A 26,763-nucleotide genomic window follows, 5' to 3' on the forward strand; every position below is an offset into this window, starting at 1 on the left:
TACATGAGATCATCCCATCTGGATTTAGCCACCTTGTGGGGTCCTTGTGGGGTGCTTGTGGGGTGCTTGTCTAAGGTTAGATGGGTCAAAAGAATGCATAATTTCAGGGTTTGAAGATGAAGAGGTTTTGAACAAATTAACATGAAACTAAAAGAGCTATAGGTAAACATGGATTCTGCCTCCCCATCATGTCAGCAGAGGGAGTGCTTGATTTGAACAGGGAAAGAGAGACAACTATTAAGGGCATTTTTGATCCTCTCCCCTCAAATAGAGCTGAACTGCTGTCATGCCTTAAGGATATTCTGAAGGGGAAATCCTTGTTACCATATAAACGTCATGTAGCTAAAGGCAAGAGAACTAGGGAAGAAAAATGACAAGTGTGAAATTAACCAAATTGCGTAAAACAGCAGATTTTCATTGGAGGCTGTTTTATTTGGTAGGATCCCATTCCCAAGTCACTGTCTATGTGCCAAGCCAATTGTATATGCAGCTATATATATGCATATATACATGTTTACATTTCCTTCACTGGAGATCATGCCCCTGGTTACTTGTGAGTAATGGGAAGCCATACATGAAAATTTAAAGACATTTGGCATTCTGATCCCAAACAAGACCCCACCGTACCTTCCCCATCTGTCTCTTACTTGCCATGTCACTTGAGATTTCTCGAATCCCAGATGTTCAGCTTATCAATTATTCAGGCGCTCTGCCTCACTTGGCTGATTCAAAAGGAGGCAACCTTTTCCATTCCCTCTTGTTCTGAGATGACTGAGGTCACGACAGACAATACTGCACCTAAACATTCAAGCTGAAGATTTTGCATTAGCTCCTTTCCAGAGAGACCATATTCTACAACGTTCTGCCTTCCAACGAGTGTGACTGTCAGATGCGGGGGCAGAAGCTGGCCCATTTTTAATTACCTCCTGTTGTCCTCATGAGACCAAGCTGGCAAAAATACAGAGAAGCAGTGGAGACACCTGCTGAAGCAAGAGTCATTTAGCCGTACTTGAATGAGTAGTGAAAATGTTCGCAGTTGTATAATTTCCTTTATACAAGGAACGTTTTCCAACGCTTGCGCAATAAATAGCTACTTAAGGGGGATCCCAGTGTGTTCCTTTCCTAAGAGAGTATTTATTATCAGAACTTGAGCAATTGTTTTGAAAAAGTAATTAGCTCCAGTTACTATTTTAAGCCCCCATAACTAGTGTCATAGCTACAATTTTGAAAGTATCATTTTACTTTCTCATAATGCAAAATTAATTTGAGAATGCACTTCTATTAATTTTTTTAACAAAATGAGAATGCTACAAACAGATCTATGCTAAGTCAGTATCTGTCATACTGCTAAAACAGTGGTTCCCAACCTTTTTTTGACCAGGGACCACTCTCCAACATTAGTATCAAAATGGTTACGAATCTGTTTTTGGTCAACTTTAGATTCAGTTTGGTTATTTGGGATGCCGATTCAGAAAATTGCATTGGATAGACCACATCAGCTCCAGTTTCTGGTGGAGAACATACGCTATCCAGTAGTCGCCATCTACTTGCCCACAGAAAACAATATTCAATAAGCCTCAGCATTGTAAGAGGGTTTCATGAGACCAGTTGCTCTTGTTGTAACAGTGAGGTTATGGACCATGTTTTAGTTCTTGTGGACCACTGGTGCTTCACGGACCACAGGTTGGGAACCACTGCTCTAAAAATAACTAATATGTATGTCATTCCTCATTATGTTACATTCAGAATGTTTTTGCTTTCATTGATGCAAAAAGAAATGAATTATGAGCAACTCATTGTTTTGTAGTTACTTCTGGATAAGACATTGTTTAAAACTATAATGTTGTAGAAAAGCATGGAAATATGTGTGTGTAAAACAAAGATATGCAGATGGTTAAACAAAAGAGAAAAAAGGTCCTTGTAAAATTTCTTCTTTTGCCATAGCTACAATTCTTTCCTCACAGATTTGATTACTTATCTACCTTATCTTCCATGACCTTTCATTCCCTCTGCCCCCAGCCCTTCCCAAAGCGATCCACAAGTTGTTTGCAGTGGTCTTAGAAATATCTGCAAACATACTTTTAGTTTACATAACTCATACCAAGCAATCATCAGTTGCACCTCCTTTTGTTCCGACATTTGTGTTCCTCTTTCTGGAGTGGGTAAAGCACAGGGGGTGAATACTGAATAGCAGAGATAGGGAATCTTTCACCTTCCATCTCTTTTGAATGCAAGCTCCCAGATTTTCTAACACCCAATGCAAATACTTAAAGGATTGTTGGAATTGTAGTCCAAAACATAAAGGTCAAGTGTTCCTGTGATATTGATACCTTGATGTACCATCCAAAGTTTTGCATTGAGCCACCAGGATTTATTTCTATCTCCTGTACTTCCACTTTGCAGGCCCAGATAATAGAAGATTTCCGCACACTGAGGAAGACAGCAGAAGAAATGAACTTATTCAAAGCGAGTCCTGTATTTTTTTCCTTTTGCTTGGGTCACATCCTTGTGATGGAGGCTTTGGCTTGGTTAATGGTTTCATACTACGGTACAAGTTGGAGTATAACTTTCCTCCTTATCATCATCCTTGCAACCTCTCAGGTGAATTTCCTTCTCTATATTCTGGTGCTGCCATTGGCTAGCTAATTCATTCATACATTGACTTTATTTCAGCAAACTTGAATGTTATCCAGACCTCCATGTAATGAGGAAGAGTGAAATCAAGTTACAATGTGTTTGGAGTTAGTGAATCAGTGACTTTACTGCAGATTTTGTTAGATGTTTGAAGGTTCAGAACCCTTCCCCCAAAATAGATTACCTTGGACAGCTCCATTGCAGTTAGAGTCATATGGGAACTAGCAGACACAAATACAAGGAGCTGAAGTAGGCTGTGCACCCGAGAGTGCTCATGTTATCATCTTAAGGTAGTGGAGGCTAGGAAATCAAATAATCTGGTAAGCAGGACAAGAGCAGGAAGAATGAAGTAAAGGGAGCCACAATTATCTGCTCCCATTCTTTCTATTTAGTAGCAATACAAGAGAGCAGATGAAGAGATTCTTTCCAGTCCTGCCTTTCTCTCTATCACTTACTCAGAGCTTTTCTATCTCTTTTCCAGCAAAGTAGGGCATGATTACAATGTGAAAATTCATTGAAGGGACCACTAAAATAAGGTCCCAGTCATGTTCCAAGCTTTTTTTTTATCATGTCAGAAGCAAATTGAGAATATACTGCAAGTTGCTTCTGGTGTAAGAAAATTGGCCATCTGTGAGGACGTTGCCCAGGGGACACATAGATGTGTTACCATCCTGTCAGAGGCTTCTCTCATGTCTCCGCATGGGAAGCTAGAGCTGACAGATGGGAGCTCACCGCATCTCATGGATTTGAACTGCCAACCTTCAGGTCTTCAGTCAGCAGTTCAGCCGGCACAGTATAAACCCATTGCACCACTGTGGTTCCTATGTCCCAAGCTAAAGTGTAGTTGTGGGATGGGCAGACACTGTATACAGGGATCCTCAAACTTTTTAAACAGAGTCACAATCCCTCAAACTGTTGGAGGGCTGGATTATAATTTTTAAAAGCATGAATGAATTCCTATTCATACTGCACATATCTTATTTGTAGTGCAAAAAACTTTAAAAACAATACAATAATTTCAATGGGAAGTGTGGACCTGCTTTTGGCTGATGAGATAGAGTTGTTGTTGTTGTTGTTGTTGTGTGCTTTCAAGTATTTTCAGACTTAGGTTGACCCTGAGCGAGGGCCGGGTAAATTACCCTTGAGGGCCATATCCAGCCCCCAGGCCTTAGTTTGAGGATCCCTGCTCAAACTAGTCAAGGCACTAGAGCAAAAAGTCTAGCAGCAGGATTCAAATAGGATACAAGCTAAAAAAAAAATACAATGATTTCTTAGATCTCTTTTAGATACATTTTTCCTCTTCCTCCACAGATATAACATCTGTGGGGACAGAGTATGCAATGCCCATTTGCATTCCAAGCAGTCTCCTTTCTAATGTGGTTGTCAGAATCTGTTACTATGGTAGTAACAGCTGAAAGTTATAGTAATGTTCTCTGTGTTAGATTTTATTTTGAACATAGGCATCTGGAATTTCACCTACATCAGTGTCAGCTCTGTTGATTGCAATGTTGCACAGAAAGTGAAGAATGTGCAAATGGTTAAATGAGTTTTGATGTCATATTTCTGTTAAATGGCACTTTTCTATTATGATCATTCTCTTTCCTCCAAAGGCCCAAGCTGGATGGTTGCAGCATGACTTTGGACACCTCTCTGTGTTTAGGAAATCCAAATGGAACCATTTAGTTCATAAGTTTGTGATTGGTCACTTGAAGGTAAGGCCACCTAATTAAAGAAAAGATGATGGCATTAAGATGATCATGGAAGGGTTGCGGTGTGTTTAACAGAGGCAGGTGGAAATCCAAGATGGAAATCCCTCATCACATGACTATGAAATACCAGAGACCTATTGGAATTTCTGCTTGCTTTCTTGCTATTAAAGCCACAGTGAAACACATCTTCAGTGGAGGCTTTCTGGGCCATATTCTTCATTCTTCAGGTGTAAAACAGTAAATTCTAACTTTAGGTTTTGTGGCATAACATAAAAACAAACATTTGATCAGCCCTCACACTGCCTTGCCAGAAAAAGAAAATATGCCATGCAAATGAACAATAAAGAACAAGTAGTTTAGTCTTTGTAGTTCAGAGCAACATATGTACAATGTGGTCACTTGCATCAACTTACATAATGTCCTTCTGTGAGAGATTTAAAATGGTCTTTCTTTGTCTGTGTGGATAAACTCCTCCAGCAGCCCATGAAGTGAGAGCACCCTCCAAACTCTGTCTCTCTCTGCTTCTCTGCAAGCACCTGCATAGCTCGAGCCTGAAAAATGTAACAGTAACCAAAAGTCCCAGGTTCAGCCATCTCCCCGCTTGAAACTCAACCAATCAGCTTTATGCATCTTATTTTACAGTTCACACACAGACACACTAACCAATTTCTTGCATGCCATAACAGGTTTGACTGAGGGTTTTTACCAAAACAAAAAATAAGAAAAAAACCAAATAAACAGTTTTAGACTTGTCATCAAAGAGCAGTCCAGGTTGAAAGGTAATGTTAATGTGTTTAGAAGAATATCAGATAAGAAAAAAGACTTTTGCAAGGTCTAGAGCCTTGGTTGCTATCAAACCTACTTGGTCAATTGTTCTTATTCCTTACTAGCTGTACCCGCCACGTGTTGCTGTGGCCAACCTTCCCTCCCTCTTTCTCTCCTCCTTTCTTTCTCACCTTCCTTCCTTCCCTCGTTCCCTCTTTCCTTCCTTTCCTTTTTTCTTTCATTCTCTCCTTCCATCCTTCCTTCTCTTCCTCTTCCCTTCCTCCCCCCTTCCCTTCCCTTCCCTTCCCTTCCCTTCCCTTCCCTTCCCTTCCCTTCCCTTCCCTTCCCTTCCCTTCCCTTCCTCCTTCTCTCCTTTCTTCCTTCTCTACCTATTCTTGGACTGCAACTCCCAGCAGTCCTCCTGATCCATCTATCTATTTACCTATCTATCTCTATCTAATCTATCTATCTGGAGGATTGCTGGGAGTTGGAGTCCAGGAATAGGAAATTGGAAATATGCAGGGTTTGGGATGCTCTCAAAGAGATCCAAGGAGAAGAAAGCTTGCAGCTTGGAAGCAGTGCATTTGGATCATCCTCCTTTCCTAAAGGGCCTGGTCCAGTGGTTTTTGAGTTATGTTAATCCCACAAACAAACATTACATTTTTATTTATATAGATTGTTGTGGAATCAGGACATTAGCAGTTTTTGTATGATTACACCCAGCAATAAATCATGTTGATATAGGAGAAAGAAAATGTATTTAACCTGTAAGTGATCAATGTTGCAGGTTAAGATGATAGAAGCTGGAAGATGTAATTAAATGCAAGAAAATTGGTTTTAAACATATGGGGTATGGCTAGAGGAGCAAGAGTTCAGGACTAGGAAATCAGGTTTCCCGAGAAGCCATTGAGAAACTGTTGGAGAAACAGGACCAAGAATAGTACTTACTACCTTTATTTTGCCCAACAGAAGCAAGTGGATATTCTTTAGATACCACCAGCTGGCCATTAACAATTAATGCTAAGAAGCACTGACTGGAAACAGTCCTAAGAGAATTAGCAGTTCTAATCCTAGGATCAGAAACTTTTTTTTTGCTCATGTGCCTTAAGCAACAGACTAGCACATAGAAATTAAGTCGCTGAAGCTTTTCCGGCTTTGGAGATGAAGTAGCAGGAACCATGTTTTACTGCTATGTCTAAAGTTAGTGATAAAGGCCCAAGAGCACACATCATCACTATAGCATCATCTAACAGAATTAATATTCTTCTCATGCGCAGTGATAGATTTCTGTCTTTCTCACAGTCTTTTAAGTATTCTCTTTTATATGAGCATGCCAAGCCTGGGACCCTTGTGCCCATGCCACATCAAAACAAAGGCTCCTGTCTTGGCCATCCTCATCAGTGGTAATTTCTCAGAGCTTTTTTCTGAGTGGTAGCCTTTCCTACTTCTGTCTGGGACCACTGGTGTTCAGCATATGTGAGTCAAGCATTGTAACTGCCAGCGATAAACATGAGCTGGACTGAAGGCCTCTTTGTTAAGGAAGACTTTGTGTCAGCCTCAAGTTCTTGGAAACAGTCTTGAACAGCTTAGAGAGCCAACGGCATCAGAGCCTGTTTCAAGAAACACTTGGCCTGGACTGCGTTTTGCACAAGGACAATTGGGAGTAAAATCCTAAGGAGAAAAAGGAAGAAGCCAATATCCCTCTCCCTCACATTTCCTTTAAGTTTTTTAAACTGTCTGTTACATAATGAAACTACTACACTTAACATCAATTCACTGTCATTTGTAAGTTTCGATTATCAAACAGGTGAGTCAATGGGTCTGCTTTTCTTGGGAAGAGTAGTTGGCCTAGGGGGTATCTACACTGAAGAATTAATGCCCTTTAGCCCCACTTTGATGCCCACGACTCAGTGCTATTGAACCCCAGGATTGTAGTTTGACACTTTTTGGCAGAGAAGGATCAAGACCTTGTAAAACTACAACTCTCATCATTCCATAGCATTGAGTCAGGGCAGTTCAGGTGGTATCAAAATGCATTACTTCTATAATGCAGATGTACCATATGACTACTATCTTCTCAGGGCCAGGATAAACTTTCTGCAAACAGTAAGGGTAGCGGGACAGTTATTAGATGAGCACATCCTTAAATTTCACACCAGCCCACCCACTGTTGTGTAATACCAATACTGGCTCATCAGGTCTTGAAGTATGAGCTGCATAAATAGGGGTGAACATAAAATGGACAGAAAGGAGACTGATGTGATTTTTAAAAATGTTTGCCAATGCTGGAGTAGTAGAGGAGGTAAGAAAAGACAGATCAAGGAAGAGCAGTTGAACAGAAAGATGAGTAGAAACAGCTACCTTTAACCATTCTGGGTTAGCACAGTGGTTCTCAACTTGTGGATCCCCAGATGTTTTGGCCTTCAACTCCCAGAAATCCTAACAGCTGGTAAACTGGGATTTCTGGGACTTGTAGACAACAACACCTGGGGAGCCACAAGTTGAGAATCACTAGTTAGTGGGACTTCCCAGCATAACAAATCTATCCTAGAGGAAGTGCTATATTTGCAATACCCTGGGTTTGAAATGGTTTGCATTTGTTCTGTGTGTTTAAATTGTGGGCCTAAAGACACCAGATCCATCTTATCTTGGAAGATAAGTACTTGGATAGGAGACCACCAACACATACCAGGTGCAGTAGGCTACATTTCAGAGGAAAGAACTGGCAGAAACACGTCTTGAGCTTTCCTTGCCTGAAAAAGCCTATGAAATTCATGGGGTCTTCTTAAGTAATCAGGTGGCTTGAAGTCAGATAGATGCAAACACACACACATACACACACACACATTTAAATTCTTGGAAATCCTGAAGGTATATATTTTCATTTTATTTTTAAAAGGGACTTCTTAATTCTACCTATCAGCCTTCCCATCAGCTTTTTAGGATCTAGAGTATTATAAGTGCTTGTCCCTGGTGCACATCTAGCCTGAAAATGATTTTCTCTATTCTAATGTAGCAAAGACGCATCCAGGGAAGAAGGAACTGTATAGTACAAATTAGCTGTATAGCACAAACTGAAGGAGTCAGGCCTAAGGTCTTAACTGCAAGCTATATTCCAATTTCAATTGGCAATGGCAGCAGAACTCAGAGAAAACTAAGAGTACATGTATACAGTAAAATGAATGCAGTTTAACTCCACTTTAACTGCCATAGCTAAATGCTATGGAATCATCGGGGTTGTAGTTTGTTGAGGCATTGGAACTATTTGACAGAGAAGATTAAAGATTATGTAAAACTATAACTCCCACAATACTATAGCCTTAAGATGTTGCAGTTAAAGTGCTCTCAAACCATCAATTCTATAGTGTAGATATACCTTTAGTTAGAGACTTCCATCACCTTTTCCATGGGTTCCACAAATATTTATTATATGGGTACATATTATTAACATTACAGCCTCTTTTTCTGCACATGAATGGTTTTTAGAATGTGGAGATGACACGTTGACAGAAATCCAAGATGTCCATGGACTGTCCGCATATTTCTACAGGGTGCTTCAGCAAATTGGTGGAATCACCGGCACTTCCAGCATCATGCCAAGCCCAACATCTTCAAGAAAGATCCAGATGTGAATATGATGCATCTTTTTGTTCTAGGAGATACTCAGCCTGTCGAGGTAAGATGAAAGAATGTGAAGCCAAGTTGTGTTTACACTGGAGATTTCAGATCTGATTGGTTTGTTATAATAAGAACATAATAGTAAAAACAGTGTGGGCCTAAATACCCTAAAGGCATCAGATCCTGTCTGACCTTGGAAACTAAGCAGGGTCAATCCTGATCAGTACTTGGGTGGGAGACCACTAATTAATACTGCGCACTGTAGGCTCAATTTGAGAGGAAGAGACTGACAAGCCCACCTCCAAGTATTGCCAGCCAAAGAAAACCCTGTTAAAATTCATGAGGTCACCGTGGTTTGACAGGTGACTCGAAGGCCACATACACAGCAAACAGCACAGAGTCTTGTTTTTGTGAATGTGTTCCTATTTTGTAGTAAACAGCCTTTTTGGTGATGAACAGATGTTTTGTAGCCATCTATTGGCTAATAGTGCTGAACTAGTTCTGGATTTTTCGGAGACATAAACCAAACAGTAGAGTCTTGCTTATCTAACCTCCACTCATCCAACGTTCTGTATTATCCAACGCATTTTGCCTCCTGCCCAGATCCACAGCTGTTTCAATACATTGTGATGATTTGTTGCTAAATTCGTAAATACAGCAATCACTACATAATGTTACTGTGTATTGAACTGCTTTTTTCTTATGATTTATTGTAAAACATAATGTTTTGGTGCCTAATTTGGAAAATCATAACGTAATTTGACATTTAATAGGCTTTTCCTTAATCCCTCCTTATTATTCAACATTTTTGCATATCCAGCATTCTGCTGGCCCTTTTATGTTAGGTTAAATAATGCTTGTGAATAATTCTGGAATATTGTGGTGAAATGTTGCCCTTGTTTTGGGACACATGTTTCCAATAAATCCCAACTTCAGCAAGTTTCAGTTACTAAATACAAGTAAATGCACTGTTCAGTCCAGTTCTTTGTCATGATTTATGCCAGCTGGAAAGCTCTGACCTGGTTGTCACAGCAACTCTGAGTCTCTAACACATACCATTATAGTGTGTGCTAAAGAAGAACTGTAAGAAAAGGAAATAAAAAACGCCTTTCCCCAAGCTTCAAGAACAGTATATTGAAAATATCCATGGCCATGGGGAAAATTTTGAAAATATAGTAAGTATAAGAGAACACAAATGCTTTGAATAATCTATTTCTGAAGATTTTAAGTAGCTACAGGAAGAAAAAGAAAATGTAGGTTGAGTATCCCTTATCAAAAATACATACCTCCAGAAGGGTTTGGATTTGGGGGTGGGGGTGGGGAATGGATTTTGGAATATCTGTATTTGTACATATGTATGTGTGTATGTGTGTGTATACACATTCACATACACATAATGAGATATCTTGGAGATAGGACCCAAATCCAAACACAAAATTATTTTCTGTTTCAATTACATCTGATACATATAGTCTGAAGGCAGTTTTATACACAATATTGTAAATAATGTTGTTCACAAAACAAAGTTTGTGTACATTGAACCATCAGAAGCAAAGCCTATCTCAGCACCCCATGTGGACAATTTCAGGTTTTGGAGAATTTTGGAATTCCAGATAAGGGATACTCTACCTGTAGTGGCATATTAATGGCTCAGCCATTAGTGACATAATCAGAAGACAGTGCCCAAAGTGTGTTACCTCTTTGGGCAGGTTCAGTAATGGGGTTTTATTCCCTATGAGACCAAGGTTCATTCATTTTTCTTTGGTACATTTCAGTAAAAGATGGCCAACTTAACAAGCGGAGAACCTGCCCAAAACCTGGAAATGAACCAACCTCAGGATAGAAATGTCTAGGTGTTCTTTCATGCTGTAACATTTTTCGATTGTTCTTTCCAAAGATCAGGCTGTCCTTAAGCAATAGTTTGTTCAAACAAAAAAATAATAATGGAGTTGAGCCAACTTTCAGTACTGAATCATTTGATTGATTGTGCTTTTCCTGTATGGCAGGGGATTGGACTAGATGGCCCATGTGGTCTCTTCCAACTCTATGATTCTATGATTTAGAAACTGATAAGTGGGTTTGGAGTTGGGTGTCAGGAAAGAACTATATCTTCATTGACGGATTCCTGAATTTTCTTGTTTACCACTTCCTTTCCCATTTCTTCTTTCTTTTCTATGATATCTTTCAGATAGTGTTTCCATTTACAATTAGCATGAACTACCAACATCTTTCTCTGTGTATCATTAAAAAAATAAAAGTGCTCCATTTCCATTCTTTTTCATCAAATATCAGTGTGAAAAGTGTGTCCCTTGGCCCCAAACAGCTTCCTAGGCTGATTTTGCTGCCCTCCATCCTCCAGAATCCCAAGACTATCTTATTTAGGAGGAAGCAAAAAAAGGAGGATCTCAAGTGACAGTTTTTCTTGACATTGTAGTTTCATATTGCATTACAGAAGACTGTAGGGGCCTAATAGTGCACAACATTACCAATTACCTGGTACTCATTCTTTCAGTTGTGGAGAGTGGCATTGGTGGCATTTATCTCTGGAGTCATATTAAATTAAAATAAAATAATTACACTTCTGGAGTAAGAGTTACAGTGCAATCCTGTGCATATTTACTAAGAAGTATAACCAATACTTCAACAGAGCCTAGTTGTTAGTAGGTGAATATTATTTTCTCAGTTCTTTAGGACTGCAACCCAAACAACCTTTTTAAAAGCTACATTGGTGCAGTTTTCACATGTCACATATTGAATTTCAAAATTTAAAGCATTTGATTGTCAAAACATATACTTTGAAGGAAATGGTTAGTATATACTTTTTACAGAACTAGATTACTTTTTAAGGGGTCCTTAAGCCGAATTGTTCTTGAAAGCTTCTGTTGACCAATTAATGCAATGATGTTCTCATCCAAACATACATATATAGACGAGCATAATTTTTTACATGCTGAGAAACCCACTGGAATGTAGTGGTGTCTGAGAAATTACAGGAAGGAGCAACTGAGGCCATCAGGAGCATAAAGCATCCTTCTGATGAAGCAAGGCTTTTTATTGGGGCCTTCCAGGGTAGAACGGGAAACAAGTAAGCAATGTGTCATTCTGCACAAGAGTCATCTGTTTGATGGGGTTAAAAACCAGCATATCACTCTCTCAAAATACAAATTCCCACCCATGAAAGGAAATTCCACAGTGAATATCATTCCCTAAAGGTGCCACAATTTTATACTGTCATTGCAGGAACTGAAAAATACCTTTCTGGAAGACAGTATCCACTTGTTTTCCCCCACAACATGTACAGTTTTATACTCAACTCTTGGTATCTGCTGGGTTTGGTTCCAGGACTTCCTGTGGATACCAAAGTCACATCTCATTATATAAAATGGCAAATTTGAGGTTTGCTTTTTGGATTTAAAAAAAATTATCAAATCGTAGATGCAGAATCCATCTACAGCTTGATACATTTACAGAATGTATCACCATAGAATAGTTTATGGTCTCTGGTCACTTCAGAAGTATGAGGAAAGGTAGATGGAGTAGATGTCTACTCCAGTGGCTTCAATGGCTAGAAATTGGTTTGCAGTAAGATATCTCTGCTTATGATACAAGTAAGATGAGCAACAGGAGTTTTCAGATCTCATAATACTCAAGCTTCATTGTGAGTTTTGGACTGACAGAATAACAGCTCATTTGATCTGACACATGGTAATTTGGGAGGGGAGAGGAATTCCCAATATATTCCCAGGCTATCTACCTTTTAGTTTGGGCTTTAAATATTTAACCCTTTTACTTGTATTATAAGGAAATAAATGCTTCGAAACAAAGATGTGGGCACCATAAAATGCTATATTTTATTCCACTGAAAAAAATCTACACTGTATATGTGTCCACAGTTATCTGGTCTGTTTTGGTTCATTCACTTGTTATTTTTTTAAAAGTATTTTAGAATATTTTCATGCTTTGGATGGTGGAATTTATGGATGCCAAATCCATGGATATGGATGGCCAGTTCTGTCTAAAAACCCTTGTAGAGAGGGCCTGGAAAGTCAACCCAAGGAATAAATTCCATACCTAGGTCATTAAGGACTGACAAAGTCCCTTTTCTGTCTTTCTTTTTTTAGTATGGAAAAAAGAAGCTGAAATTCTTCCCTTATAACCGACAACATGAATATTTCTTTTTTGGTGAGTGACTTCATATTTTTTCATTTTCTTACATGTAGAGAATTCAAGTTTCATGTTACTGTACCATTCCTTCTTACTTAAACATAGCCTTTTGAGTTTTATTACCTTTATAATCAATGAAAATTAGAATATTAATTAATATTTTAATTTTCTTTCACATGGAATCCAAAGCACCAAGCTTTGTTATTATGATCTCTCCCCTGTTATGTGGTCTCTTTCAAGTTTCCAGGGTATTACATGTATCCTTGGATTTTATTTATTTATTTAAAAAACCTTTCAAACCCCTGCTAGGTGCACTTTTCCTGACTGTATTTTGATAACTTCACAGGATCATTTTATTTTTATCCAACACATTCTCCAAAAACTCTAAGGCACCAAATATGCTCCCTCCACTTGTAGCCTTACTTATTGAGTTACATATCCAAAAAGGGATCAGAATTTGGTTTTCCTGAGTCCGAGAGCTCATTGACAATGGTCACTTATTGCAAGGCCAGTAGAGTAAAAAATTCCTGAACAGGCCTTGGAGGTGGCCACATGATGAGGGAGAAGGAGGAGAGTAATATGTACAAGGAAGAGAAGATAGTAGCAGTGGTCCATGTGGACAGCAGAATTATCTGCACTGGACCTAATCCTCCTGTCCAAACTGTGCCCAAATTCTGGGGTTGCTCTGGCATTTCAGCCAAACTCTAGAGTCTCGCCCAACTTTCCTTAACATGGTGTTACACTGGATTAACCCAATTCACCGCAAGGTAAGGACCAGAAGTTCCTGAATGTCATGAAGACATCCAGGAATGACTTTACAGTAAGTGCAAGCTATTAAGACCAGCTCCTAGTCCAGCAGTAGAATACATACACATATAACTAGGACTAAAATACACAATATTATAATACTGACTAAAGCACAAAAGGGTTGTGACCCCTTCCAATCCAAACTGGAATGAAAAGAAAAGGGAGGAGATAAGAAAAAAAAATCTCCCATTACGAAAATCCAACTAATTCCTACTATAATTACTAATAACTGTAGCCAGAAATTATTACGATGTTAGATTTCTTATTGCTCAAAAAGTCCAAAATGGTTTCCAGATTTTCAAGAACTATATCTTCAGTGGTTTTATCCTTTAAAATCTGCATTAGCTTGGCAATTTTTGGCCAACTCAGCAACCTTGACAATCCATTTCTATGTCATCTGTGCTTCAGCCTGTTTCCTTTTTGAGCAAACAATGCTGTTATCATGTATCAGACAAGTAGTCTATATTTATATCCATTTTTTTATCCATTATGCCCAGCAAAAACATTTCTGATGATGTGTGTAAGATGTACCTGAGACATAAAATAATTCCATGTTTAGACTTGCGCCCCATCTCCAAGTTATCACATAATGCAAATACAGGTATCTCAAAATCCAAAATACTTCTCGCCATAAGCCTTTTGGATAAAGGATACTCCACCTGTAGCTACTTTGCCTCCAGCCACCATTTTTATACCTCATTCTTGCCTTCTTCCTCTAATCTTCTGGTTTTCCTTTCAGTTTTCCCACCACTCCTCATTCCAGTTTACTTCCATATGCAAATCTTCACGACCATGTTCAAACACAAGTACTGGGTGGTAAGTCAAAGATTCCTCTCCCCACGGCCTTCATTTTCTTCATTGAATCCCATTTCACTGGAGTCAAAGGCTCTCCGACAAGATCTTATTGGAGGAGGCAAGGAGTTTCTCATTGCATTTTGTGCTGATGCAGGCACTAACAGGCAAAAGCTGAAGTATCACCCATATAATATAACCCTCTTCCTTCTTTCTCTAGGACTTGGCCTGGGCCTTCAGTTATTACATACGCTACTTGATCACATACACCCCATTTTATGGAGTTATTGGATCCATGTGTCTCCTCACCTTTGTTAGGTAAGAGAGAGAAACAACTTCCATCTTTCTGAAATTCTTCCTTCCGTCAGTGGCATGAAGGTATCACAACTGAGGTGCTTTCAGAGTAGCCTAGTCATGTTGTGGTCTTGTAGGTGGATCAGGGAATAGGGATCCAGCCTGTGCTGGATGGGGCCACTTTCCCCCTGAAGTCACAGGTCCACAGTTTGGGGGTCATCCTGGACTCAGTGTTGAAGCTAGAGGCCCAAGTATCTGCGGTGGCCAGGAGGGCCCTTGCACAATTAAAACTTGTGTGCCAACTCCGCCCATTCCTTGAGAAACTGGATCTGGCCACAGTGGTACATGCCTTAGTTACACCCCGTCTGGATAACTGTAATGTGCTCTGCATGGGGCTACCTTTGAAGAATGTTCAAAAACTTCAGTTGGTCCAAAGAGCTGCAGCCAGGTTGCTAAATGGGGCTGGCTACAGGGAGTGGACAAACACCCTGTTGAAACAGCTCTACTGATCTAAAGTTTCTTTCCGGATTACAATTCAAAGTGCTGATTATGACCTAGACAGTCAGGTCCAGGCTATTTGGCTAACTGTAACCCCTTGTACAAACCTACCCAGGCCCTGGAATCTTCAGGAACTCAACTCTGGGACTCCCTTCTTCCCAGGGAAGCCAGAATGACCACCTCCTTGCTGTTCAGGTTTTAAATAAATATACACAACAACAATGCCATTAAGGTGGTCCTGGAGTCCCCCTGGCACATAGAAATGACATGCCAGGAGATTGGGGGGGGGGGTCATTTCTACATGCATAGAAATCTCCTGGTGCCCAGTAAGTTTTTAAACATTTTAGGGTACTTTTGGAGGCTTGATGGAAAGGGATGCACACCATCTCATATCTTTGGGCTCCAGGAGCCCAAAAGTTGTGAGATGACAATGGGGACTACCTGGGGGTGAGTCCTCATGAGGCCAATACCCCATTAGACCCAGGCCTTTCCGGAAGGCTCGGATCTAATGGGGTATCTAATTAATTCAGGTAAACCCTGCTTTGTTCCACATTAATTTGCTTTTACCTGAGACGTTGTCTGGACACCTCAGGTAAAAGCGCAAAAGGCCCCACATTTTTGAGCCTGTCTGGAAGAGTCCTCAGAGCCAGGGTGAAATCAGCTCCACAAAATGCAGAGCACAGTGTAGACACCTGTCTGTGCTGAAGCGCAGCAAAGATCCCAAACCAGGGTGAAGGCTTCCAAAATGCTCAAAGAGCATGGCTGAGCAGCATGGGGCTAATTGGATGTGTACTCAAACTGGTTCTAGACCTTTCAATCAGTTCATCCTTTTTGAACTGGTTCCAAGATTAATTATCGTGACAGTATAGAAGCTCCCTGAGTCTCTTTCATCCTTAGGAACATTTTTGGGGTTTTATTTAAAGTGTTTTAGTAGAGCACCGTTCCAATTCACTGACTGTTGTCCTTCCAGTTATTGCTGTTCAATAAGATTGAATCTTTGTGTGTGCTTTCTTCTTTTTTAATAAAAGGTTTTTGGAAAGCCATTGGTTTGTTTGGGTCACACAGATGAATCATATTCCTATGGAAATTGACTATGAGAAGCACAGAGACTGGCTCGGTGCTCAGGTAAATGTTTCTAGTCTTATACAACAAAATCCAAAATCCATAAAAGAGTGATACCTTTTAGGCCTGGGCGGTTTCGTTTCGTTAATTCGTAATTCGTTAATAATTCGTTAATTTTTCCAATTACAAAACGATAACGAACCATTCTGGAGCAATCATTAAAAAAAACGAATTTTTAAACACGTTTTGTACATGCTTCGTATTTCGTTATTGTATTCGTTTCGTTATTGTTCAGAGGTCGTTTCGTTATTATTTCCGCATGTCTGGGCCAGTTTTATGGTTTAATTAGTGAAAAAAAATTATAATATCACACCAACAGTCAAGAACAGAGGGAGAGGGAAGCTTCAGAAGGTTTTGGAGGTTTTTTAGCGTATTTCGCGGTCGCGTCCGCCATTAACGAATCGATTCGTTATTGTTCCGAAAATCGATTCGTTATTTTTTTACTATTTACGAAATTTCGTAAATATCGAACTTTTTAAAAGGAAAATTTTGTAATTATTTTAAATATCGAAACAAAAAAAACCCCCAAATACAAATCGATTTTAGAAACAAATTTTTGCGTTGTTACCCAGGCCTAATACCTTTGGTGGTCAGTTAAACTGCAGAAAACATCTCAAGCAAAATTCCAAAGCTTCCCTGATTTCTTCTTCAGGCAAAGATGTTAAAATCCATACAGAAGAAGAGCAGTGATGATGTTAGAGTCACAGACATTAATTTTGTCTTCTTTTTTTTTGCAGTTAAGATGGTCTGGAGGGATCTGAGTGCAGGCAGAGGCCATTCCCCTTCTTAGCCATGTGGGGACCAGGGACAAAGGGCAATAAAAAGAAAATAGTAAAATGTCAATTTAGTTAGCAACAGAAAAGTAGCCACAATCTCCTTTTAAAATGATTTTTCCAACAGAAACTAGAGTACTCCTCATTCATACAAGGATTATTTCAGATGAAAGACTATGTGATCTGAAAATAAACCAAAGTATATGTGGGTTGCTATTAGATTTTATCAGATTTCTACTCAGTTTTGCCTTCTTTGGAAGTCTTTGCCACCATTTGTAAAGAAGTGTCTAACATAAATCTTTTTTTTTTTGTACATTACATTTCTTTGTTGAGGTTCCAAAAAACATTTGAACGCATTTTTAAATGTTTCAGCGACCTTGAGATTTGCCTGAACATTTCATAAGAATTTGGTGTTTAAATGAGGTGAATGCATGGAAACCTGTGCACATATCTGAAAGATGTCTTTGGAGTACAGCCTTAGCCTGTAATCCCAAATCTCTTTATCTGGCAGTAAACCCCATAATATTCACTGGGACTTATTCCGAGTAGACACAATTTGACTGTTTGAGCAGCAGATTGCATAAAGTGGAAGTAGGGCAACAGATGACTCCAAAAAAAAAAAAAAAAAAAAAGCAAAACTCACAAAGTCCACTTGGTTGTTTTCCAGTTCTTGATTTCATGAAGTGTCACCATTTCTCCCTTCTTGTCTTTTACAGTTGGCAGCTACCTGCAATGTTGAACAATCTTTTTTCAATGACTGGTTCAGTGGACACCTGAACTTTCAAATAGAGCACCAGTAAGTATGCAGTATTTGGATTCAGAGAAATAATCCTTTAGGTAAAGCAAACTCACCAACAGTAAAGAACAAGTGTGATATTATTTCTGTTCCACCTTCTCTTGTTGTGTCCAAAAAATTACAAGAATATGTACATAAAAGTATGATAATCACCCATATCATGTACTTATTTATGATTGCCATTTAACAAAATAGAAAACAGTACCAAACATCATGCTACTATATCAATGCTGTACAGCAGGCATCCTCAAACTGCGACCCTCCAGCTGTTTGGACCTTCAACTCCCAGAATTCCTGACAATTGAACAAGCTCGTTAGGGCATCTAGGAGTTGGAGGTCCAAATAGCTGGAGGGCTGCAGTTTAAGGATGCCTGCTGTACAGTATGCTCTAATTGTACAACTTTCTCTTATTAATAAGGTGGAATGGGCAATAGGTTCTGTTTCAAAAAGTGAAAACTCAATTGCTGAATGTTTCTCCTTGAAAAAAAAATCCAAAACTCTTCCAAAAGAGTTCATATCCCAGAATTCTGTTCCACCATGATTCTTTTCTATTAGGATGAATCAGTTTATTTCTTCTTTACATGCTGAGACCAGGGAGCATTTCAGTCATCTTCATTCCACAACCTCAAGACTCTTCTACCCTATTTTGTGGCTACTTTGAGTGTGCACATGCCTTCAAGTTGCCTTGATGCATGATGACACAATGGATGCCATAGAATTCTATTAAGAAAGGAACACTCAAGAGTTGGATTTTTCAGTTATTTCCTCTCAAATTTAGTCTGCAGCTCCTGGGATTTATTAGTTGTCTACCATCCAAGTAATAACCAAAGAGCTTTTTTTGCCCTTAGGACAGTGGTTCTCAACCTGTGGGTCCCCAGGTGTTTTGGCCTATGACACCCAGAAATTCTAGCTAGTTTACCAGGTGTTAGGATTTCTGGGAGTCGAAGGCCAAAACGTCTAGTTGAGAACCACTGCCTTAGGGTCTGTAGGCTGTTGCTGCTATAGTCCACTCATTATTCCTTTAAGCAAGAAAGGAAGAGAGTGAAGTGGATTTTTATCTGCTATTCCTGCTGGTTTTAGCACTCTTTCTCCTTTTTTCTTTTATTTTAGTTTGTTTCCCACAATGCCTCGCCACAACTACTACAAGATAGCCCCATTGGTGAAGTCACTGTGCGCCAAGTATGATGTCCCTTATGAAGAAAAGTCTCTTCTAAAGGCATTCTCAGATATAGTTGGGTAAGAGGCTTGATGAGGATTGGCAACATGATCATGAAATTGTCTCATGCCAAGACTGGAGAACTTACTTTAGCTCAACTGCTAAGTTTTATTAGATTGAAAGTTCTGGAGGATGTGAGAAGTCATGACCAAGGGCAAAAGGATGGGACCAAAATAGCAAAACGTTGTTTAAATCTCATAAATCTAGTGGCTAGTCCTTAAAATAGATATTTGAAAACCTACCCAAGCCTGATAACGTATAGTGAAACCAGCAGGACACATTTCTATCTGGGGAACCCCAGAGGTTAGATTCAATCCTAGGGCTTGAGATTCCTCATCTCAATTCTAGTTACTTTAATGAAGACAGTGATTCCAAGAGTTGTAACACACTCAACCTAGCAGAGTTTTTCTCTCAGAAAACTATGCTTCATCCAAGAAAATGTTATGCAGACAAATAGTCAACATACTGATAGGCTTGTGAAATCCTCTGCATGAGATAGAGATGGAGAATGGTGATGGCGCAAATACCATTCATTATGTGTAAACAGTACAAGCAAGTAGATATGTGAATCTATATGCCTGAAATCGAATCTTTCTCTCCCCACTGCTCTGCAAATTAAAAAATAACATTTATTTAGAGTGTGTGCATCCAAACGATGGGATATATTGTTCACATCAAAACTAGAGTATACACATAATGAGGGAGTATGTGTATGCAGCGTATTCACTGCCTGATGCCAACCATTTTACTGACATTTAAGTGGTCCTTTACAAAACATTAGACCTTGCCTCCAAAACATGTCACTCAGGCCAAATCAATGTGTCTCAAATATTAAGGAGCCAGTGGGATCACACTACATGATGCTATAAACATTCCCCAAAATTCATATTTTGGGTGGAAAGCGTAGTGTTGGGTTTTTAAAAAAATGTGACTTTTCCAGCTTAGAATCTGTGATCATACTGGAATTTCATCTCTCTTTTCTTACTCTGTAGGTCCCTAAAGAAATCTGGAGAACTCTGGTTGGACGCCTATCTCCATAAATGAAGCTGGATTTCAAAGCAAAGGGGAAGGTGTTAGTAGAGGGGAGAGGGCTGGTGGGAGGGGAAAGGGGTTTCAAGTGTGTTTTTATTGTCCATTTTCAGTCTGTATCTGTACCTGCTTGTTTGAAAGGAGTTTCCACCAATGGTGGGGTGGGTTCAGGGGACCTGTATAAAAATAGAGATGGCTTCAGCTATGTCGAGTATTGTCTGTAGAGGATAAATGGAAAACACTGTTCCTAAGACATGGTGGCTGAAAATTGTCCCAGTAAGTTATGGGGGAGTATTCAGCAAGGCAGGCTGAAGAATGAAAGAGCAAGTATGCAGAGATCTTCCCTTGTTCCTCTTCCCAATACTTCCTTTCCACTATCACAGGCACATGGCTCACACAGAGGTTTCAAACAATAACAACCCTGTCTGTCTTCAGGTATCTGAAAAGCAAACAATAAAAGGAGCATGACCAACATCTTAAAGAGTCAATCTTAAATCAGCATGGGTTATCTTCCCCTGAATAATGCTGGAATAGAGAGTAGGAAATATAATGTGAAGCATCTGAAACCTCTACTTTACAAACCCTCATAATCTATTTGAGATGACAAATCACCAGAAGGAGAAATTGCTAGAAAGGAACATACACACCAACAAGTAATTAGTGTCAGCAGTTCATCAGAGAATGTCTTAGGGGAATTTCTTACTCACTTTTTCCAAAAAGAGAAATGAAAGGCAGAATGCAATCAGGAAATCTATGTCTGACTCCTTTGTTCAGAGCCCTAGGCCTTGAGTGCACAATCTTCCTATTTTCTCCTTCTGTTGAACAAAGTGACATGTGCTTACCTTGAACTTTGTGCAGGTTAAATCCTCTTCTCTATCACTTCACTGCAGAAATCTATAAAATATTGAGACCAGCTAACCCGATCCAACAAAGAGTCACATGTGTGGAAGCAGGCTTTCTCATCTGTATCTCTAACTGGATTGGGAATTATGCACCTAAATGGCCACTGTGTATAATTCACAATCTGTGAAGCTCGCAATTAGAAACTCTATTTTAAGATGAATCGCAGGTGGTATATTTACTCGTATCTCCACTGGAAATAAGGACTTCTTGCTGTAGGGAGGAAAGGGTGGGAAATCTCATTACAATTTAGTGGAATGCCAACATTTGTATCTAGAGCTGTAAAAAGGCTCATGATAGCTCTCATATCACACCAGGAACCAGGAACCATTGTGGATTTTATGTTCACTGTCTTCATTCCTAAGTGATTGGGGCTAATATCTTTAGAAAGCTTGCCTCATGCAATTCATGTGGGGAAAAATTACATTGGCCTAAATGGATAAGTTCTCTTCTAGGCAGAGCTGCTGCCATTGAATTTATTTGGCCACAATTCTCCTAGAATATTTTCTTCCACAAAAATGCTCCATCCCTTCGCGATTTCTGCGAGTGTGTGTTGCTGAGAACAATCTGTCTCTGATTTTATTTGTAATGTGAAATTCCAAAGAGCTCTAAGAAATATTTCATCATCATTTTTCTTACATATAATGTTGACAGCTCAGAAAACGACAGTTTGCAAAAAGTTGGTACAAAAGTTTGTTGAGATTTTGGAAAGGTCAAATTGATTGTATGAGACTATATGCATTCTCCAGCTTGATAGCATTTTTTTTTCAGTTATCAGTTCACAAACTTTCAGGGGTGAAAGTGAATGTAACACTCCCGTCCAGTAGACAAAAGTGGAACTAGCTGTTGTCACACTTACCTTTTCTCTCTCCATCATGTTTCAACTGGAATTTTTTGTAGGCATTGCGATAATTTCCTTTGTGAGCCTTGCTAAGTTTCTACATGTTGAATTTCAATTTTTCATTAATGAGACTTGCACTGAAATCCTAAACATGCCTAATGAGAAATAAGTGTCACTGGTTCCAGGGTGACATTTCCCCCAGGTTTTATTTGCATAGGATTTTCATCTCAGTTCTGCTTTAGTCCCTCTTAGAGTGCTTATGTTGACATTAGATAATTAGTGTGAAATAGCAAAATAATATGATGTTGTAGTGCAAATGAGCACATTCACTTTACTAGGCAGAATATCCTAAGATCCACATTGGGGGAATATTTTATGACACTCAACAAAAATGCCATGGATGACTGTACAAGCCTTTGAGTTCTCCCTAACTCTATCAAGCTAGACCAGGCATGGGCAAACTTCAGCACTCCAGTTGTTTTGTACTTCAACTCCCATAATTCCTAACAGCCAATAGGCTGTGGGATTTGAAGTCCAAAACACCTAGAAGGCCAAAGCTTGCCCATGCCTGAGCTAGATGGTATACACAATATGGGAGTAGGGGTGGGAGTACTTATTAAGCCAGGTTTTTAGGCCATGAGGTCTGTAGACGTTTTGTATGTAAAAGGCTACAAAAGCCACAACTCAGTTGTGTGTTATGTGAAAAAAAAATACTTCCTTTGGACAATTTTAAATGGGTAATAATCAAGTAGTTTATCAAGTGAGAGATAGTCAAGTGGTTTAGTAAAGTAGTCTTTACCCCAGTGAACTGTTGTTTTTTTAACAGCCCATCCAATTTTATATGGGGTATCTGTCGAGCATGGATTACTTCTGAAGTTGCATATCTTAATTATCCAGGTTACTGCTGGCGGCACGTCCAAACTGATTAAAAAGTCCTAGATTGCATTGCTCTTTCTGATTTTAAAATAAACTGACCTGGGAGTTAGTGTAAAACATCTCTGATCTTACTGGGAGCTGACATAAAATATCCTGGGAATAAACTTTTATGGACCTCCAAAATGAAATTGGAAAGGAAATAAACAAAATATGGGATTTTCTGGTCTTTTTCATCAATCTGGATGCACCTGGTACTTTTATCCAGTAGTTAAAAATGCTAGAAAAAATGCTGCTAGTTGTATGTTCTTATTCAGCTATGATGCTCACTCAGCCTAACCTTCCCAAATAATTGGTGGGGATTGAAGAAAGCCCATTATGTCATCCTGAGTTCCTTGGAGAAAGAATGGGCTGTGAATGTAAAAAATGAATAAATAAATGTAGCAATGTGAATATACTTACAGGGAATTTCGTGAATGCTCTCATGGGCCGCTGAGTTTATTCTTTAAGTCACTTGTTTCATTTATCAGAAGACTTAGATCTGTGAATGAGGAGTCTTATTCCTCCATTGGATTCAGTACAGATGGACTACGAATAACTAATTTGGAATCCCAATGAACCACAGTGAGAGGACAGGTACGCTGTTTCAAATCCAGTCCAAGTGAAGTGTTACACAAGCCCTTCATGACTTAATATTAGTGAATGAAGTCAAATTGAATCTGCTCCTAATGCCATTTTGGTGCCTCTTTACCATTTTGTAAATGACGTAAATCTTGCTTGCAGCTATAACTGTAGCTACCACAATGGAAGTTTTAGGTTATGTTTACTCAACATCGTTTCTCTTGTGAATTTAGGAACTTCTGGTGCCTCTGGTTTCCAAATTAACAGGAACATTTCATGTTTTGTAAAACTTTGATATTATTATATAGGACAAATATTAGCATGACATTATGGGTAACACAATTGCATATTGCCTTAATCTCTCTGGGTATGGTCAAGCCAGAGTTAAGCATTTTTAAACCCCATTGGTTTAAACTTGAGAGGTTTAAAACACTTAATTTAGTATTGATTCATAAAAATGCTTAATGTTGGCTGATTCGCGCTATCTTCCTGGTTCTGTGAATGTATTCATTTTCTCTGCTGTACTGCACCCACATGTGTATGCACCACATGCACACACGTACTGTAACATCTTCTGTGTAATTTTCCAACTAGAAAGCTCACTTGATCTGATTTTTTTCATTTCCCCCCTCAACCTTTGCTTCCAGAAAAAAAAAACTGTCACAACTTACAGTAGTTTTCCCCACAATTTTGCTCCATCCAATCCATCTAATATATCCCATATAATGATGTATAAGTCTAGAAATTTTCATCAAAAACAATTTTCATCTGAATGGAGGTAAGAGTTTAGTCTGTACTAGGATAGTGGTTCTCAACCTGTGCATCCCCAGGTGTTTTGGCCTACAACTCCCAGAAATCCCAGCCAATTTACCATCTGTTAGGATTTCTGGGAGTTGAAAGCCAAAACATCTGGGGACCCACAGGTTGAGAACCACTGTTCTAGGAGAACCTAAAAGAAGCACCAACTTTCTCTGTGCCGTAATGCCACTTCTGGCCTTTTTGAAAGCCTGGATAGGAAAATGGCAGCTGGCCCCCAATGTGATTAATGTGCTTTCCTACCTCTTCAGAATGACCCTCAACGTGTCCATGGGTCATTTCAAAATGAATAATTTTGATGCCCACGCCTGCCCTCAACTGATACATGAGGTCGACTTATACGAGAGTATAAATGGTCCTTGCCTTCCGCTTTGCACCAATATTTTCTATTAATTTAGAGTAGCCTCAGAAAAGTGTAGACTGAGTCTTTCGAAGTCAATAACCTTATTTAATCACCTGTGGAGAAGACCTAGTGTGTTACTGAAATAAAAATGTCATGTCTTTGTGGTATCAAAGTCTTTAGCAAATGACGCTTGCATCTTCTGATAGTTAGGTAAACAGAATTCCCTGCTGTCAACTTTTAATGTATTCCAGATGTATCAGACTACAACCCTCATCACTCCTAGCTGTTTGATGATAATGGGATGTGTAGTCAACACAGCTGGAGAGCACTATATATGGGTGTTTCTGATTTAGAATGCAGAACAAAGTTACTGGGACACTCAACAAAAGTAGAGGCCAGTATGCCACCGTAGAGGGCAGTTATTTCCAGTGAAAACATTGTGAGCCCTCAAGAACAATGTAAATATAGAAAAGGGCTTTTTCTTTTCCTGGAGATGGGCAGGAATCCCTTGAATAAGATAAGTTCAAGTGGCTACATTCTTGTTCACAGAGAAGAAAACTCACAAAAATAATTAATTGAAATGAATGTAGTTTTTGTATTTGGGAGATATCCTGAGTGTTCTGTTTCATTGCTCTTAATGGAAGACAATGTGTCTTTCCACCCAGGAGATCAAAGCACCAAATCTGTAGTAGTGTACACACTGTTAATGGGTATAGTCAAATGTAGTCATGCCAGCTGTAAATACTGAGCATCCTGTGTTCACTCTTCTGTGGAATTTGCTGCTCTAACTAGTCCCAGTTCAGATATATTTTGAAAATTAATCCAGACCTTTAAGATTAGTCCTTCAAAACAATTGCATTAAGTATACTTAGCCACATGGTGTGAAAACTACCATTGCTTTGAGTGAGCGAATGAATTTTCTCATTTCCAACCAAATATCTGCTTCTGATTTTTCCAATTTTAAAGGCTTGGAGAAGAATATTTTGAAGGAAAATTCAGTAAGATGAAACATTGTTTTATTGCATACGCTGTTGGAATGGACCAAAATTCTTTGCTGAAATTAAGATGTAGAAACATGTAGTAATTCCACATGGAGTTTGCCTTTCTGGCTACATGAGACAGCGAGATTGATATGTGAGGGCTTCCTTGAGCAAGAAAGGAAGTCAAAGCTCTAGTGGTTTGATCATCAGCCAGACAATTTCAGTCAAGTGAGCTGTAGTTGTAAACTGAGCACTGGCATTATGGACACTTCAAGATGCTTTTGCATAGAAGTAAATGATGTGCCTGGGGTAAGATCCATCTGTCCTCTGTCTCCCTGCCCAATCAACATGAAATGATATATTTAATTTCTTTTCATGAAGAACAATAATTAGTAAATTTAGAAGGAAGTAATTCTTACCGTATATACTCGAGTATAAGCCTAATTCTTCAGCTCTTTTTTTAGGATGAAAATGTCCCCCTTAGCTTATACTCGGTGAGGGTCCTGGCAGGAAGGTGTGGGGCTGAAAGAAGGGCCTCTTTCAGCCCCACGCCTTCCTTCCTGCCAAGACCATCACCTCTCCACACAGAAGCCCAGCTCTCCTTCCTGTCGTCCTCTCTCATGCAGCGTGCACCTTCCTCTCCTCCTTTTTTGATGCAGCATTCAACTTCCTCTCCTCTTCTCTTGGCGCCAGCCTTTCCCACTTTTCCTTATTCATATTCACACAACATTTCCCCCAATAATGTTGATTATTGGAAGGATACGTAAGGACATTTACATTGAAGAAGGTTAGAATAATGATTCAATCAGAGTTGGACAGTCCTATCTTAAATTACAGTTTAATGTAAATATTCAAAAACATTTAACCCACTGATACCTCAATTAATGTAATTTTATCAGTATCTATTTTTATTTTGAAATTTATCAGTAGCTGCTGCATTTCCCACTCTCAGCTTATACTCGAGTCGATACATTTTCCCAGTTTTTTGTCATAAAATTAGGGGCTTCAACTTCTATTCGGGTCGGCTTATACTCAAGTATATATGGTATTGTCTTGCTGTGCAGGGCTATTTTCTTTAAAATGTTCCAGATTATGTTTAAGTAGCAAAAGGAACATATTCTGAGAATTCTTGCTTGCATAATTATTGAAAGATTTAGATGTTATGGGTCAGT

At 39.2% G+C, this 26,763-nt stretch overlaps 1 protein-coding gene across 1 annotated transcript in view; it reads left to right on the forward strand.

Moving 5' to 3' along the window:
• The window catches only part of LOC132771965 (acyl-CoA 6-desaturase-like), a 31,779-nt gene extending 11,088 nt beyond the window's left edge, over nt 1-20,691 (forward strand). The window contains exons 3-12 of the mRNA XM_060770590.2: nt 2,404-2,601; nt 4,245-4,346; nt 8,659-8,784; nt 12,848-12,908; nt 14,437-14,513; nt 14,710-14,807; nt 16,310-16,406; nt 17,893-17,972; nt 19,083-19,208; nt 20,181-20,691. Of these exons, the coding sequence (XP_060626573.2) occupies nt 2,404-2,601; nt 4,245-4,346; nt 8,659-8,784; nt 12,848-12,908; nt 14,437-14,513; nt 14,710-14,807; nt 16,310-16,406; nt 17,893-17,972; nt 19,083-19,208; nt 20,181-20,232 (1,017 nt within the window). The 3' untranslated portion in view covers nt 20,233-20,691. The remainder of the gene's footprint in view (nt 1-2,403; nt 2,602-4,244; nt 4,347-8,658; nt 8,785-12,847; nt 12,909-14,436; nt 14,514-14,709; nt 14,808-16,309; nt 16,407-17,892; nt 17,973-19,082; nt 19,209-20,180) is intronic.
• Nucleotides 20,692-26,763: the final 6,072 nt, after the last annotated feature.

This window comes from Anolis sagrei, chromosome 1 (genome assembly GCF_037176765.1).
Source record: "Anolis sagrei isolate rAnoSag1 chromosome 1, rAnoSag1.mat, whole genome shotgun sequence".
Lineage (NCBI taxonomy): Eukaryota > Metazoa > Chordata > Lepidosauria > Squamata > Dactyloidae > Anolis > Anolis sagrei.